The sequence below is a fragment of the Haliotis rufescens genome, unplaced genomic scaffold (assembly GCF_023055435.1).
Source record: "Haliotis rufescens isolate VD_foot unplaced genomic scaffold, xgHalRufe1.0.p SCAF_65, whole genome shotgun sequence".
In the NCBI taxonomy this organism is placed as follows: Eukaryota; Metazoa; Mollusca; class Gastropoda; order Lepetellida; family Haliotidae; genus Haliotis; species Haliotis rufescens.
This window is the reverse complement of record NW_025964356.1, coordinates 2031768-2048581: the sequence shown is the minus strand read 5'-3', so window position 1 is coordinate 2048581 and position 16814 is coordinate 2031768. Positions and strand designations below refer to the sequence as shown.

At 39.2% G+C, this 16814-nt stretch overlaps 1 protein-coding gene across 5 annotated transcripts in view; it reads left to right on the top strand.

Moving 5' to 3' along the window:
• LOC124118187 (rab11 family-interacting protein 4-like) overlaps positions 1–16814 on the top strand; it is a 297536-nt gene that overhangs the window by 243558 nt on the left and 37164 nt on the right. For 4 of the 5 annotated variants that reach the window (XM_046480299.2, XM_048387107.1, XM_048387105.1 and 1 more), the window contains one exon: positions 615–647. The exons of the other annotated variant lie outside the window; for it this stretch is intronic. In XM_046480299.2, coding sequence (XP_046336255.1) covers positions 615–647 — 33 coding nt within the window. The remainder of the gene's footprint in view (positions 1–614; positions 648–16814) is intronic. 5 annotated transcript variants of the gene reach the window in all.

Genomic DNA, 16814 nt, shown 5'->3' with positions numbered 1-16814 from the left:
GTTGAAGGTAACCTGTTCTAACACAATATTATGTACATATTATTTTGAGCAATAAAGCATTATGCAAAATTATGAAAATATTTAATAGTTAATTTCACACAATTCCTCCATGTGCCACCATAGCTGAGGTTGACAAGTACACATTCTCAAATCAAACGATGCGGGTTCGAACCCCGCTGGCGATACATACATGTTTTCGGAAAGAAATTGAAATTATTTACTTGTCACTAAATGTAAAAGATATTTCTGTCTATTCCAAGTTCAAAAATTCAAATGTTGGTTCAAGATAATGTATAGTTGACAAACAACTCTCCATTCCTGAAAAGTAATGGAGCGTTCAAACAATAAAATGATGTCGCAGATGTGTTTTAAGTGATTTTATTAGAATGGAAGTGCTTATAACTTTGTTATAAGGGAAGCAAGAAGCATTGGATTCTCTGTTTGAAAAGATTTCCTGCATTGGGCATGTGTTAGGTTAACTGTCACCTTTGTTTGTCATGCAATCACCCTTCTAGTTCTTCTGACTCTTACAGTGTAAGTCCTTGTTTTTTGTGTTCATTGACTGCCAACTATTGTTTAACTATTTATTGCATTTTCCTTTACTGCCCACAAAGATGTATATGGATGAATGGAGAAACTTGTTCAAGGTTTGTACATGTTGTTGACTTCACAGATGCCATAATTTGGGAAAAATGTTCTTCTATGACTGCATTATGTATAATATAACATGGCTGTTTTTCAGACACTTTCAAAACACCAGATCCTTTATGAGCTCTATGTTGGGCAATATTTTAGCAGCTACACCCTTTGGTGTCCCCATTTCATAACTTTGAGGACATTTGAGAATGCTCTTTCCATGAAGATTTCAAAGTGTGTCATTCAACTTTAATCAGGATTACAACACTTGAGGCCTTAAATTGGTAAAGATTTCAAAATGTTTTGTGGTAGACATGTGGGGGACATTTCCAAATTTGATGCATCAGTGACAAAATGATGTCCGAAACAATTCCCTGTTTTGACTTGTACCATATGTTCCCGTGTTTTTTTTAGATGAACATTTGACTGGCATGTGTTGTGACGGGTGCCACTGGTGGCACAAGCATATTCTCACCTATTCTTGAACACCTGGTATCTTCAAAATTTAATAGTGATTTATAAACACATGTTTAAGATAATGTCGGAATCGTACAATGTTACATTTTAAGATTTTTTAGCTCACTTGACCAAATCAAACCTACTATGATGTGTTGATATGAAACATTGTTTTTGTACATATAGTTGTTTGAAATATGATGTAATCTTCATTGATCCATTCCTTGAGCCATTTTTTTTCACAGACAAAAAATGTTTTCTGTCATTGCTTCAAAATATAAAAAATGTATCGGAGCCAAACAATTTCTTTGGACCCATGAAAATATAATAAACCAATTAATTAACCAATTAAACAGATATATTTTTTTCAAAACAATCCCAGACCCACCTAGAATATAAAATGGCCAGCCTTAGACAGCTCTATACAGAGACAAGACTGAAGGACCATGGAAGCCATATTGAGAAACCTTTTATGCTGTTATTCTGCCATTTCGGTTCAAAATGTTATAAATTATGATGTCTGTTGGTTCCGCATTGATCCATTTTTTAGGATAGTATTAATTGTGACCTTGATTTGGCCCTTGTTTTTTTTACTATACACTTCAATTTTCTCAACATGTATTACTTTTTCTTGTAAACATCATCCCATCAGAGTGAGTGAGTGAGTGAGTATGGTTTTACGCCGCTTTTAGCAATATTCCAGCAATATCACGGCGGGGGACACCACAAATGCATCCCATCAGAAACCACTGATTCAGCTGCCAGCAAATATGATGACCCGTTTCGTTCAAGGGGTTTAAATCCCCTTTTCATGATGGCCAGCCTTAGCAACCAGCCTCATGTAAATGGAGATATAATATTTTGCTTGAATTTACTTGAAAGATTTTGAAACAACATGGTGCTTGGACATGTACGTCAGGCGTATTATAGCATGCATAGCTCCTTTATTGCCCTTGGAAAGCTGATACCTCATGTCGTCGCGAATCATCTATTGTCATTGTCCATAAACTTTTACATTTCCAACTTCTTTTACAAAATTGTTTGATGGATTCAGCTGTTATTTTGTGAGGGTGTTCGTTACTATAAGGAGGTTCATGTTTGTTCAAGGCATCAAAGTTGGAATGTCATTTTGGCTGCCAGGTAGCCATCTTTGATTATTTTATTAGTCAGAGGCCTGAAACTTGGTGGGTCAGATGGTCACCTTGTGCAGTACAAAGCTTGTTCAAGACACCTTGATTGGAAATCGGATATGGCTGCCAGAGGCCTTTTTGGAAAATACAAATAAAGGAATGAGTCATCTGCCATAAACATCTCACCAAAAATCACTTGACAAATGAAGCTGAAATATCACATGCTTGTTCCTACCAGTGATGACACCCAATTTGTTCAAGACGTTTGAATCCAAGTTTCAAAATGGACAACACAACAGCCATATTGGAATAAATGGTCATCATTAAGTCATTAAGCAGTTTAACTTGTACATTCAAATTTTAGCTCCATTGTTGCCGCAATGGGTTTTCTCAACCATATACTTATGATGGATGTTAGTGACTTCATACCTGATATACCTCCGATATGATTCAATAAGGACACTCACTATGAACTAGGTGTCAAAAGAGAGACTCTGTGTGTGATAGATGAAACCAACATTTATCAAGGAAATTATCTGCTGAAATTAACATCTTTGCTACTACATGTGTATTACATTATTTAAATAATTCATTAACAACTAAATAAAGTTTGTTTTAAATAAAAATAATGTAAGCTAAAACATTCATAATGTCCAGATTAAGGACCAATGAAGCTCAAATTCAACGATTTTTTCGGCAAATATAAGAATTCATAAAATCCACTTACCCATTTCTTTTTTATTTTCATTTGTTTACGTTGTTGGAACGTTATTTTAAAAAGAATTACAAATAATATCTGTCATCACCCATTTCCCGATGATAGTGGCTGTCCGCTCACTAACATGAGGAAATACCTCCGTTTTCAAAGCTTCGTATGAATAAAACATACGCCGAAGGCTGCCATGTCAGTATACATTAAAAAAAACTGCAACAAGGCTCGTCATTGGTCAAATTTAAGCACGTGACCTAAGGCAGCCAATCAAATTACAGCAACAGTAATTTTCAGACTTTGGCGAAAGGTTTGGGTTAAATCATGTTATTCTGAACGTTTAAGCATGAAATCGCGATCTATATTATAAATATGGAATTTTATGGATGCATAGAGCCAGGTTACGAGCTGTGACAAAGATTTCTTATGCATATATTTTGGCATTAAGACATCGTGTCCGAGCTGGGAAATCGAGGCGACGAAAGGCGAGATGTCATTTGACTGACGATTACTTGCTATCGCACGAAAAGTTGGAAATAATAACTGAGATGTCAGTTTGGCAACTTTTATAGATATATTTTTTATGGTTTTATTACTTTGTAAATAAAGACGTTTCGGCACGTGAACGTCTTTATTTTGCTGTTTGACATGTTCGATGAGGACCTGTTGTTGAAGTGTGTCCGAGAATTTTATTTTCAATAACATTGCGGGGAAGTAGTGTCTAGTGAATTCATTTTTGATCTATAGATAAAGAAATGATAAAATCAAATGGAATGCGTATTTCAGACATTGTGAAATGTGATAGATTTAATAAATGAATTATATGACAAGTAGGTTAATATAATTATAAACTATTTTGACGTGACTTGGACGGTCTACCGTGCGGTGTGACTTGTGGCTTTGAACGGCCAAAAGTGTTGAAATAGTTAAACTGGTCACCACTGCGCTTTGCGTTGACAATCTTTGATGGTATTAGAGAAGGATCCCGGCAAGAAATATCAGAGTGACTTCCCTTTGCTTTACTCTCGACGAGGAAATAAAACCTTTTTTGTTTGAACTTTTTGTCGAAAAGATCGGCGGTAATAAAAAAAAGGGTAATTTTCATTTTTATTTTTTTTTAACATTTGGACTTTGAAAGAGCGGCGCATCCGCAAACCAAGAAATAAAAAAATTGTCGCCTAACATAAATTGACAAAAAGTAATGTTCTTGTGTGTCATTGTATGATATTGAATTGCTGCTGTAAATGGATTTAGTGTTCTATGCTGTATTAGAGTATTGTGCACTCTCCATGCATAAAATAATTACTTCTAGCTTCAGCCACAAGACATTATAGTTCTGTATGACCTTAGGTGGTAGAGTTTTAAAACATAACAACTGAATTATATGTCAAGAGGAAACGGAAAAGTGATAGGTATAAACCGAGAAATTTATTTACTCATGGCATAAGAGAATATTGTGGCTGTGTAGCCATGTTGCATTCCAAACACACTTCTTCAATGAATAATAAACTTATAGTTAACAGGTTAGTGAAAGTAGCAGATTCAATTGGGAATGAAGTCGTAAAATCAAAAAAGCGTCCTATTACACCCTTGCTCACTAAACTCTTCAACAGGATACTTGCTATGGGAACTTTTCTGCAAGATGGAGGAACAGTATATGTTTTATTCACAAATCAGGAAACCTGTCTTATCACAGATAATGACGCAGGCATATCTCTTGTAAGACTCACTATGTAAAGTTCAGACATATTCTGGATAAAGGACTACAGTCCTGGTTTGACAATAATGATATTTTACATAAATCTCAAGCTTGTTAATAGAAAGTATACAGACTTTATATTCTGCAAAGGATTTCTCAGACTTAATAAGAATACTCCCAATAACATAGTTCCAGACAAGCAATAAAATACTGGATTAAATGTACTCACCTCCATATAATAGACCACCATATAAGGCTTACATTATGTAACAGGCTTAAATCTTTTGATGATGCTGGACACAGGGAAATATTTTATTTCGCTTAGGATTTGGTATAGAGCGGTGTTGGGTATTACCTAACAGTTAACACTATATCCCACCTAGTTTGTGCTGTGTTTCATGACATGAAACAATAATTAATACATACAACGAACCAGTAAAGACCAGCAAACTTATTGAAGAGAGGTATTTGACTTCGTTATACATTTTTTACTTTTGTCGGCTCCCCTGAACACATGTGTCTGGCTATTCTGAACAGTTTGTGAGCTTTATGAATTTTGTTGTGGCACCATGTGATTCACCGTGACATCTTTAGTTTTTTTCATGTTCGGCAAATTATAAACTATGACATCGTTACTGAAAATTACATAAAATAGGCCGTTCCAGTATTTGCAACATACATTACAAATGTTTAAACTAAATAAAGTCCAATGTTGTATATAGCAAGTATCTCAGTAGATTTCACAAAGTGGATAATATTTTTCAGTTGTAACTTGTTGGATAATCTGTACAAAATGGATGTGTATGTTGTTTTCTTAGATGAGTGTATTGTTTCCATACCATCATCACATGGTATTCATCTTCTACAAACTTCCTATTTTTCTTCAGACAAAATTTGCAGTATCTCTCATCATGAGGAATATTGTAATTCACAGTAACTTGTATAATTCTTGTGAATACCTTACCTCTATTACATCATTGCCATAAATTCCTGTTTATGCTGAGAACCACACTATAATTTTTTTTTAGATTTTCAACAGATGTCCTCTTCACTGCCAACATACAGTCAAGTCTCGTTAATCCGACACTCGTTAATCCGACACTCGGCTTCATCCGACACAAATGATGGGAACCGATTGATTCAGCGCTATTTAGTCCCGTTAATCCGACATTCTCGCACTCCGACTCCGACACACCTAATTTGCAACGAATTACCGAAATCACACATTAATCAGTCTCGTTAATCCGACACAGTGGTCAGCGTACTCCGTGGTCATCTGCCCGCGAGTACACAACCCCGTGTTTTGACACGCACTGGCTGCAGAGATTAACTTAAACAATTAACACTAGATGCCGGGATCATAAAGAATTTCAAGCTTTATTATAAGAAACAAATGAAATTACACCTCGACAATGTTGATGCTGAAGAACCACCAGCCCTAGACGTCAAGCGAACAGGGGACTTTGAGAAATGTGCCTTCAAAATGTGAGAAACAGAAAACACTGACAGACTATTTTAAGTAGATGAAGCAAGTTGTTAAGACAGTAGCACTTGCATTTACACGAGGAAACACACGGTTATTATCTATCGTGAAGATGTCCGACTTTCGATCACAAATCACTTAATTTCGTTAATCCGACATACTCGTTAATCCGACACAATCATGTGCAACCAACGATGTCGGATTAACGAGACTTGACTGTATCTAATATTTGTGAGGGAAGATCTATCCCTCGCCAGGGGCGCCAGGGGCGCCACCTCGCATGCGCAAGGCGGGAATCTCCTCACTTCTTTCCTGTGTGTCCAGATGACAACAAGGATATTTTTGGTTGCATACATCTGTACACGTGATTGCTGTTCCACACTTTCGAGCACATTAGATCTTCTCAAGCTTCACTAAAGACAAGCAGTGAGCAGTTCTACAAGCAGTGAACAGGGGTATAAGAAGATCGAAGGATCTAGTAAGTAATTAGTTAGAGAACGTGTTGTGGGATGAGATCTTCATCTCAAAAACAGACACCCGTCTGTTCAGGCTGTGGGCAACATCAAATACCTGGTGACCCTCATCCTAGATGCCTATCATGCAAGAAAAGCAATTCCACGCAAAAAGGCATGGCTCAACGATCCTGATTACAAAAGAATACTAGAGCATCAGCTAAATATTCTTCTGCTTCAAGTAAAAAGTGATTAAGTCTGCTGTGGCTACCAATAATCACATGGGTAACAAGCAAGTGTCGCGGGAGGACGCCGTCTGCAAATCAGGATAGAATTCCCATCCCATACTGCCACACAGTCCAGTTATTCGGGCGGAGAAAGCGAGGGAGATGTTACGTCACAATCATACAGTTATAGAACATGTGATTCCCGCACTGCTAGCCGTAGATCAAACGACCGGGCTTTCTCTACCCTCAGCCATATGACCCACCCCCAGCGCAGCCTGAGCAGGGTGTGTGCATCTATCGCTAACACTGGTTCTTCATGCAATGGGGACTCTACTACGGAGGATAATTATAACCAAATAATTATTCCATTAAAGATATCATTCCAGAACTTTATAATCTACTGCCGCCTTAAAACCAGATAACAAGGACAAAACGCCCGTTAAACCCTTGTGAGAACGTGCTAGGTATGAAGAACCTGTCAGTAAGACTGAAGAATTCCATACCCTCCCCTGCCCATCATATATTGATGATGTCATCAAGAAAATTGAATATTCATTGAACGCTTCACCGGCGCATAATGTTAATAAAAGTGCTTATAGGACACACGATACCCCCTTCGCACAACAGCCGAGTATTGATGATGATTTCTATGATCTGGTTAAGAAACATAACACCAGAATGCACGTTGACATGGCCAGAATCAGGGACTTAGATTACATCAATAAACACATGATTAATATCAGTTCATATATTAACTGGATTGCAGCTGGAGTTCGCCACGTCATACCCCCGAACAATCAGAGCGAAGGCTTTCCCTTAGACACCCCCATGGAGATGACGCTACAGCAGACCGGGTTTATTCACAGCTCACTGGACCATATGCTGAAGATGACGGAAGATCTTCAATCAGCACAAGTTTGGATGTCAGCACAGTTCCTGCTCATGCAAAGAAAACATCTACTACAGCATTTAAGAAGCCATTAAGAAGATCCATGCTGTCACAACCTACTTACAGCGTCGCAGATATTCAACGGCAGACTGAAGTCAGTGAAGGAAGCCATTGCATCATCAACTAGTCAGAAGTTTCAAGAATCCACGATCTCATTGGCATCCGAGATCCAGAGACGGCCTGCAGATCTTCAACATCAACAACAGAATCCTAGATCTTGTCATATGAAGTTTGGTCGGGATTCTGTCGAGCCTCTACATGGAAGGACAGATCGTCTCACCTCAAGTATAGGAACTCCAAAGATGATCATCCCACTTCGCAGAGAGGACGAAGCAGAGGCAGAGGCAGTCTCCGAGGGGGATACCGCCGGAAATGACTCAACCAGAAATCTACAGATTCCTTCAGATCCTACCAACATTGCCTGCCCAATGGACAACTATTTAGAACTACAGAAGATCAACATTGAATCCAGTCGAACTAGCCGGTCTCACAGACATCGACCCAAGACTACCCAAGTTCAGCATTCATCCTATTCCGGGACCAGTCGGAGGTCTTCTTATGCAGTACTCAGACAACTGGAAGACCATCACAGACGACTCATGGCTGCTCGAAGAAGTAAGAAGAGGCTACAAACTTCACTTCTTAAAACGACCAAGACTAGTCATCCATCCTACCGGACCCCGATTCCATCTATCAGGATGAAAGTTAATTGCAGCAGAAGTGGCCATACGAAAACTACTTGCAAAGGGAGCTATCAGCATCTTAAAGGAGTCAGACACCACTCACAGATTCTACTCCCCAGTATTTCTGGTACCTGAAGAAGAATTCTTCAGAGATGCGATTAATCATAGATCTGAAAGTCCTGAACAAGGATTATCTGGACAAATCTCCCAGTTTTCATATGGAATCTATCAAGAGGTTGAAGAATTCCTTAAGACAAGCAGATTGGATGATAAGCATAGACCTCCAAGATGCCTATCTTCACGTCCCTATCCATCAAAGTCATCGTCGTTATCTGCGCTTCGCAGTCAACGGTCAGAGATACCAGTTCAGGGTACTACCATTCAGCATATCCATCGCCCCATGGTTATTCGCCAGGATCACCAATCCCATCATCGGATTCGCCCATATAAAGCTCATAAGGCTACATGGATATATAGACAATTTCCTATCGGCCGATCAGGACAAATCGCAAATCAGATTAAATACAGTGTGCCTTATTCAACTACTAACACACTTAGGCTTCCTGGTTCACCCCTCAAAAATCAGAATTAGTACCCAAACAGGACATCCCCTACATAGGCGCACGATTTCTACTCAACAAGGGCATAGTAGTACCTCCAGAGGACAGATATGCAAGAGTAGAGCACATGATAACAAGCGCACTCGATCAGCCCATCAAATCGAGATGCTGGTGGATGTCTTGCCTCAGCACACATACAATCTATCCAAGATCTAACCTACAATTACAGCCCCTCCAGAATTGGATGAATACCACCAAAGACCTAGAGCTGGAAGCCTTAATCCAACCTCCACAAGTTCAAATCTCAGAACTTCATTGGTGGCTGACTCGTCAAAATGTCATGCCAGGTATTCCACTCTCATATCCCACCCCCCTACATCAACTCTACACAGATGCATCAGGAGAGGGTTGGGGTGCCCATATGGACGATGTTACCATACAGGGAAAATGGTCCTCCCAAGAAAAGGAGTTACACATCAATTGTCTAGAAATGAGAGCGATATATCTAGCCCTAGAAGCATGGCAAGATGGTCTGCACCACTCGTCAGTAAAGATTGCTACAGACAACTAGACAGTGGTCACTTACATACAGCACCAAGGGGGCACAAAGTCTCAGCCTTTATTGAAGAAGGTTACACGTTTATTTGCCTTGGTAGACTCGGTGAGTTGCAGGATCGAAGCAAGACATGTACCAGGCAAGCTAAATATCCCAGCAGATTACCTATCCCGGAAAAACAGGATAGTACCCATGGAATGGTCACTACATCCCGAAATATTCAAATGGATAACCTGCCTATGGGATACTCCAAATCTAGATCTATTCGCCACATGTCTCAACAGAGTACTGAAGAAAATAGAGGAGACAGACTGTGTCATAATTCTCATAGCCCCGGCATGGCCAAACAGGGCCAAGGTTACTACCCCTCCTAGTGGAAGAACCTCTGAAAGTCCGGGTACCTCAGGATTTACTGAGACAACCGAAAACGGACATATTTTACGGCCGCCTCGACAATCTCCACCTTCACGCTGGGAAGTTATCTCGAAGAAGATGCAAGCCGCCGGTTACTCTTAATTTAGCTGCACAAAGAGTGGCAAGCTCATGGAGACCAGCATCATCTGCCCTATACTGTAACAGATGGGACAAGTTTGTCGAGTGGAGAATGAGAAATCATTTAAACGTGGAGATAACGATACCTATAGTGGCGGAATTCTTGCTCTATCTCAGAAACGACAAGAAATTACGACATGGCACTATCGAAGGCTATAGATCCGCCCTGGCATCAGCATAACAACACGATGGCCTTTCTAGGTACCCACCCAGTACTGAATCGACTCATGATGTCCTTTGCACTGGAAGACATTAAAATACCACGTATATTTCCAAAATGGGATCTATCTATAGTATTGTCAGCATTGATCATTGATGAAACCAACTTATGGGGGGGGGGGAGATTTCAGAATACCTCTTGAACTCAGGGTAAGTTGACCTGTGTACTTAGTTTGCTATTGGATAGTAGACAATGCAAATGGCAACACTGAAATCAGAGATCGAAGGATTAAGTGATATACGGTTTCTACATGATAATATAGGATGTATGATGTACTACCACCAGAAGTGACGTCATGGGAGACATCGCACCGGACTAACGTCAAAATACGTTAAATATCCCTATCCAAAAGGGCATAACGGAAAACCACGTCATAAAGTGACAAGAGATCATAGAAGACATATACCACAACGTGGGTATTGAATGACAACCGGAAGTGACGTCATCACCGGAAGTGACGTCATAATATGTCTAAGTATCACATTGGTGGCTATATACACGGATATTATACCATTATATGACGCTTGTTTTTTCGATGTCTAGTCTTGTGAGTAGACTATTAGACACATTCCGTTTGGCCCCTTTTGGCATACAATCCTTGGGTTACTACATAACAAAGCCAAATATTTAAGGGATGCTAGATACCAGATCCCACCAGTCCTTCTGGTGTATACTGGCTATGATGTAATAGAGGTAGGGTATTCACAAGAATTATCAAACAATAATTTTCATTGTGTATAATTCTAAGAATACTACCTCTATTACATCAGGAATTAATCCCTCCCACCTCCCCAAATATCTGCATCTAGTTGATGAGGATAATGGGTTGAAAGAAGTGAGGTGATTCCTGCCTTGCGCATGCGCAGTGACGCCCCTGGCGAGGGATAGGGTTGCCCTCACAACTATTAGATGTGTTGGCAGTGAAGCGGACGTTTGTTGAAAATTTATAAAAATTTGTAGTGTGGTTCTCAGCATAAACAGGAATTTATGGCTATGATGTAATAGAGGTAGTATACTTAGAATTATACACAATGATAACTATTGTTTGATTTTTCGAGTTTCCATGGCAACGACTTTGATTTAGACTGAAGATGGTGGTAGTCCTCGTTTCTGGAGCAGATCTTGAAAATCGTACTATATTACGTCAACAAACTTGCACATAGATAGATCTAGTGGTGAACTGGTGCCTTTTGATAATTTGGGATTTTAAAAAAAGTTATTTTTCGAGTTTCCATGGCAACGACTTTGATTTAGACTGAAAATGGCGGTAGTCCTCGTTTCCGGAGCAGATCTTGAAAACCGTACCATATTTCTTCACCAAACTTGGCACATAGATAGATCTAGTGGTGAACTAGTGCCTTTTGTGAGTTTGGGATTTTAAAAAAAAATTATTTTCGAGTTTGCATGGCAACGACTTTGATTTAGACTGAAAATGGCAGTAGTCCTCGTTTCCGGAGTAGATCTTGAAAAACGTACCATATTTCTTCACCAAACTTGGCACATAATTTCATCTCACAGTATTGAATACATTTCCTTTCTTGTTGGTCAGTTCTGCATTGCTTGTGTGTATGTTCCTCCAAAAGTGTCAAGGTTTTAGAACCTACACCGAAACCATCGCTCCTAATTGTAGTAAAGAAGTTGTTCGTCCATATGTCTCATCCTTACTCATTACAAATACAGTTACATATTCTATCATAAACTGCAGATGGCAAAACAACACCAGTAATAACTTTATTTAGTGCTGCATGTAGGCCATTTACAAAAAGGCCCAGTGAACATAGATCACGGGAGGTAATGCATTGACACAACCGGACATGTCATATTGGCGGGGGATATGAGTATTTCATGCTTGTTAGTTCTGTTTTAGTTACTGTTAACTAACGTGAATAATTATTTCACGGGTAGACGTATGTAAGACTGATAGCATTATGACTTGGATGGGATGTAATGGTACCCAATTGATAGCTGCTGTACTTGTTGCTCCGATTCAGAAGGACTGGGAAGAATAACTTTCAGTACTTCTTGACCTGAGGGCCAAGGCCTTTTTGAAACAGGTTGGAACGGATACCTGGTTAGTGATGTATGATCAAAGTGGATAAATGCTGGGGCAGGGACGGAAGGGTGCACATTTAAGTATGCCTTAAGGGCTGCCACTGGGCAGATTAGTTTACCTGGTGTCGCCCCTATGACTACTGAATTGCCGTACCCACATTGGTCGCCTTTGGAATGTGGGAGGTGGATTGTATGACGAGGAACAAACAAGGCTTGAGATTTTTGGTGACTACCAGAGAAATAGGTTTCCTTGTGTCTTGGTGCCCTCTTGACTTGTACATACATGTTATTAGTTTAGTAATCAGGAAATAATTGCTACGATCTTCAAGGACCTTAAATGTATGGTTAGAAGTTATTGCCGCGATATGTATTTTTACTGTGTTAGGAGGATAATTAGTGACTGACAAGTGAGCAATAAAGTTTACGACCCATTCAAGGGGGACTAGCAAAGCTGATGTGCAGATCTGAACCACTGCAGCACGTTGATGCCTGTCTTGTAGGTCAACCTGGAGAGTGTAACATTGAAATTGGTTGCAATGTATTTAGACCTAAACAAGATGTTATGATTAAGACAAAGGAGGTTAAGGTGGCGGAGAAGATTCATCACCCGGGTAAAGTGGCTGAACTGAGGAGGGAACGTAAAATAAAAAAAGTACTTGAGAGAATTTTTTCCCGCAGGTATTACGGATTTTAGGAGGCAGGAATGCTGATAGGAGGAAATATAAAAAAAAAAATTAAAAATCCCTCACTTGTGCCACAGAAGCTACAAAAGTATTTCAGTATTACCCATCACGCATGTTGCAAGCAATGCACTATAGTCCCTTTATCTAATGACACTCCTTACTGATGACCAGGGTTTACAGGTATCTTTTTGCAGTTTTCTACAAGCAGGTAGACTTCAACAACAAACTTTTAACTTATTAAAGTTTTTTTGTATTTTAAAAATATAAAAACAATGTGAAATACACTGAAATTAAAACAGCACTTGGCTTCAAAACAAAAGAAAACATTTGGCACATACAAGTACTTGAAATACTCTGACCAGCATCACTTTATCTTGTTAAATGATCAGGTAATACTCATGACTGATGTGTTATGCTAACATGTGGAATGCACTAAAATTAATGAATATTTGGCACATTCAAGTACTTGAAATACTCTGTCCAATATCACTTTATCGTGTTAAATGATCAGGTAACACTCATGGCTGACGTGTTATGCTAACATGTGGAATGCACTAAAATTAAATAGCACTTGACTTCAAAACAAAAGAACATTTGGCACATACAAGTACTTGAAATACTCTGTCCAGTATAACTTTATTGTGTTAAATGATCAGGTAACACTCATGGCTGACATGTTATGCTAACATGTGGAATGCATTAAAATTAAATAGCACATCGGCGCTGTTTATTCTCGATTTTGCCACCACTGTCACATAATTTAGTCCAAAGTCTGCTAAAACTTGCATAGGTGTTGTAAGTTCGACAATATTCCCGTAGGAACCAGCCTTAGATTCTGTTGCATGCACCTCTTGAATAGAAAGTCCATCTCCATCGGCGATTGACAATACGGCTTCCGTCGCCAAATCACCAACTGTGTCATCCAGTGGACTTTCCATGATTCGCTTTGATAAGCACACACTACCCTTCAGAATGCTTACGCTGAAATACTTTGCTGACATTGTCGACAGACACCAGATAATAAAAGGCATTAAAACACCGAAACTGACACCCCATGTCCTACACATGGTCCCGGCATATTCAATACACGCTGTGCGCATGTGGGAAACACTTGTAATTGAGAGTACGCATTCGATTGGCTATGTTCGCGTGGAACGACCAATGGAATTTGCCGACACATTTGCGTAAGGAATTTTAGTTAAAAACTAGAGTTACTTCCCCTAACACGTATTCTCTCACAACAAGGCTTATCGATCGATGTCGGATGTCGGTAGAATATTTTTTTTTAAAAATGATAGAATTTCGTTGTTGTTTTTTTCCAATTTGGCGAAAAATGGTGTTGGCGGATCCGTAATCCTAGCAATTAAATTGGTCTCGCCTTGGGCTGAAAAAAAAAATTGGTTCTCAGGCAATAGCTTTTCAAAATATCATGCGGGCGGGCGGCCCTTTTTTTGAGGGGGGTTGTGTACACACTTGTAAGAATCTAAATCTGTATATCTCTGTGTATAAGGCGAGTTTTTCATAACTAGAATTAGGAGGCTTTCAAGGTGTGTGTGTGTTGGGGGGGAGGGTGTCGTCTTATACACAGGGTTGAGTATTTGATGAGGGTTTTTTTTCCCTCAACACAAAGACATTACTGTCGGCATGGAACACCGAAATACCATGTCACCAAATCCGTACTAAATACTTAAATTAATGATGTAATTACACTGTCCGGTTGTAGAAAGAGTTCATAATATATCTGGACTTATATTGGTAATCCATTTTATTAATTTTATTCAACATTTCATTCAATATTGTTTCAATTCATTTCGGCAAAATCATATGTGAAGTAATTGGAAGATCGCACAACTCAAACCATGGTCATATTACCGCTATTGATGCCTTGAAACGAACTTTAGTGGATAGAGAATGGATATATATATATCATAAATGCCATACATTGAATCACTGAAAGTCATACTTGTTGTAGTTTGACAATTATATGTCAACATTAAGTTTTTGCAATCGCAGGCGCATGGGCGGTGATTGGTCAAATTCTTCCGTCCGAAAACATTTCCGGCAATGGCGATCAGCTGAACCAAAGTACAACGCTTATGGTTATTTATTTATTTCACATATATATAGTAAAGCTGCAACTACACATGATATTGGGATAGATTATTCCTGATAAAATAATAGTTTCAGATTCAATTCTTTCACTCATTGTATCAAAATTCTTTAAAGTTATATTATTGGCCGAATCACCGGTAGATTCCGAGAAAGGTGTGTACAGCTGAATGCTACTTCCGGCTTAGTTTACAAGACAAGACACAAGGTAATCTTAATCTCTGCATATAAAACAATGCCAATCAGAACAGGAAACAATTTAATCGGCTAATCATTATGTTTAGTGATGTTTTATCTCAAATTTCAAATTTGTATTGACCAAGTTGCATTGATATAATCTGTTCCCTTTCCCTGAATTCGCTGAAGGGCTACGATGTAATGTTTTTTTCTGCGGAAGACAAACACATTTTAATTGCAAATGTAGAGATTTTGTATGCACTAGTGATATGCTTTATTACGATTCGCTTTATAGCCGGGGTATATAAATTAGCATCAATTACCCGCTTATTTTACGAAACAAATAACCTCTGCGTATGAAACATTGTCCCTCATACAGAACACAAATACCATTGAATTTGTATTTGAATAACATCATCATGTCTAGTGATGTTGTATCACAAATTTAATGTTTTTCTTGACCAAATTTGCAAACAGCAAAGCAAGCACACAAACTCCTATTGCCGCCATGACCATAACACATGATATGTGCAGTAAAGCAGTGCGCATGAAAAGGGAAGTAACTGCACGTTACACTGGATCGCATTGTTTTTAAGTATTGTAGCATTTCACAGTTGAGGTCGTGTGTTCGAGACACGGAACATTTAAGGATTTTTTTAAAAATGGAAATAAAAACGAAATGTGCGGCAGACTTTATGATGATGCTGCGGTGCCTGAGAACCAAGAATTTTTTTTTTTTTAAGCCTTATCAGCTGTGTTCCCCATATCTGGATGGCCAAGACGATGGGAAATAGCTCCAGAAAGGTCATGTCAAGTGTTGTCCCATCCTTAACCCACTTGTCAGACCATCTGCCGCAGAACCATTTGCCCTGAAGGTAGGCGCCAAAACCCATGTTGCCTGCTGCATCTGTGTAAAGCTGGAGATGAGAGTTGTCTACCCACAGCTTGTCTTGGAATACTGATACACCATCCTCTTTTACCCTTTCTGTAATTTGAATATGATAGAAAGGTTGCTTACCCTGGCAGAGGAGGCCTATGAGTCTGTGTCAGAATGCTCTACCCATTGGGATGGCCCTACACACAAAATTGAGCTTTCTTCGTTGCTTTTGAGTTCGATGTGGCAAGGATGTGCTGGATTTGAGCTGTGATTTCCCAGATCTTACCTTCCGGTATTCTCACCTGCATAGCTAGCATAAGTTGGGACACTGGGCAGACTGTTTTGTCCTGGGCGTTGGGAATACCTAGCTGAGTTAGCATTCCTTGTGAAGACTGCAAATAGGTCTGGCATTGTGTCGTGCCTTGCTGTCCCCCGGTCAGAAAGGTGTCGATGTAGTGTTTGACTGGTATTATATGGAGACGTTGACTTATGCACCATTATAGCAACGAGCTGGAAGTCTTAAAGATTGCACATCATATTGAGCAGCCAAATGGTAAGTATTTATCAAATTAAACTTTACCTTCAAATTGGATACCCAGCAATT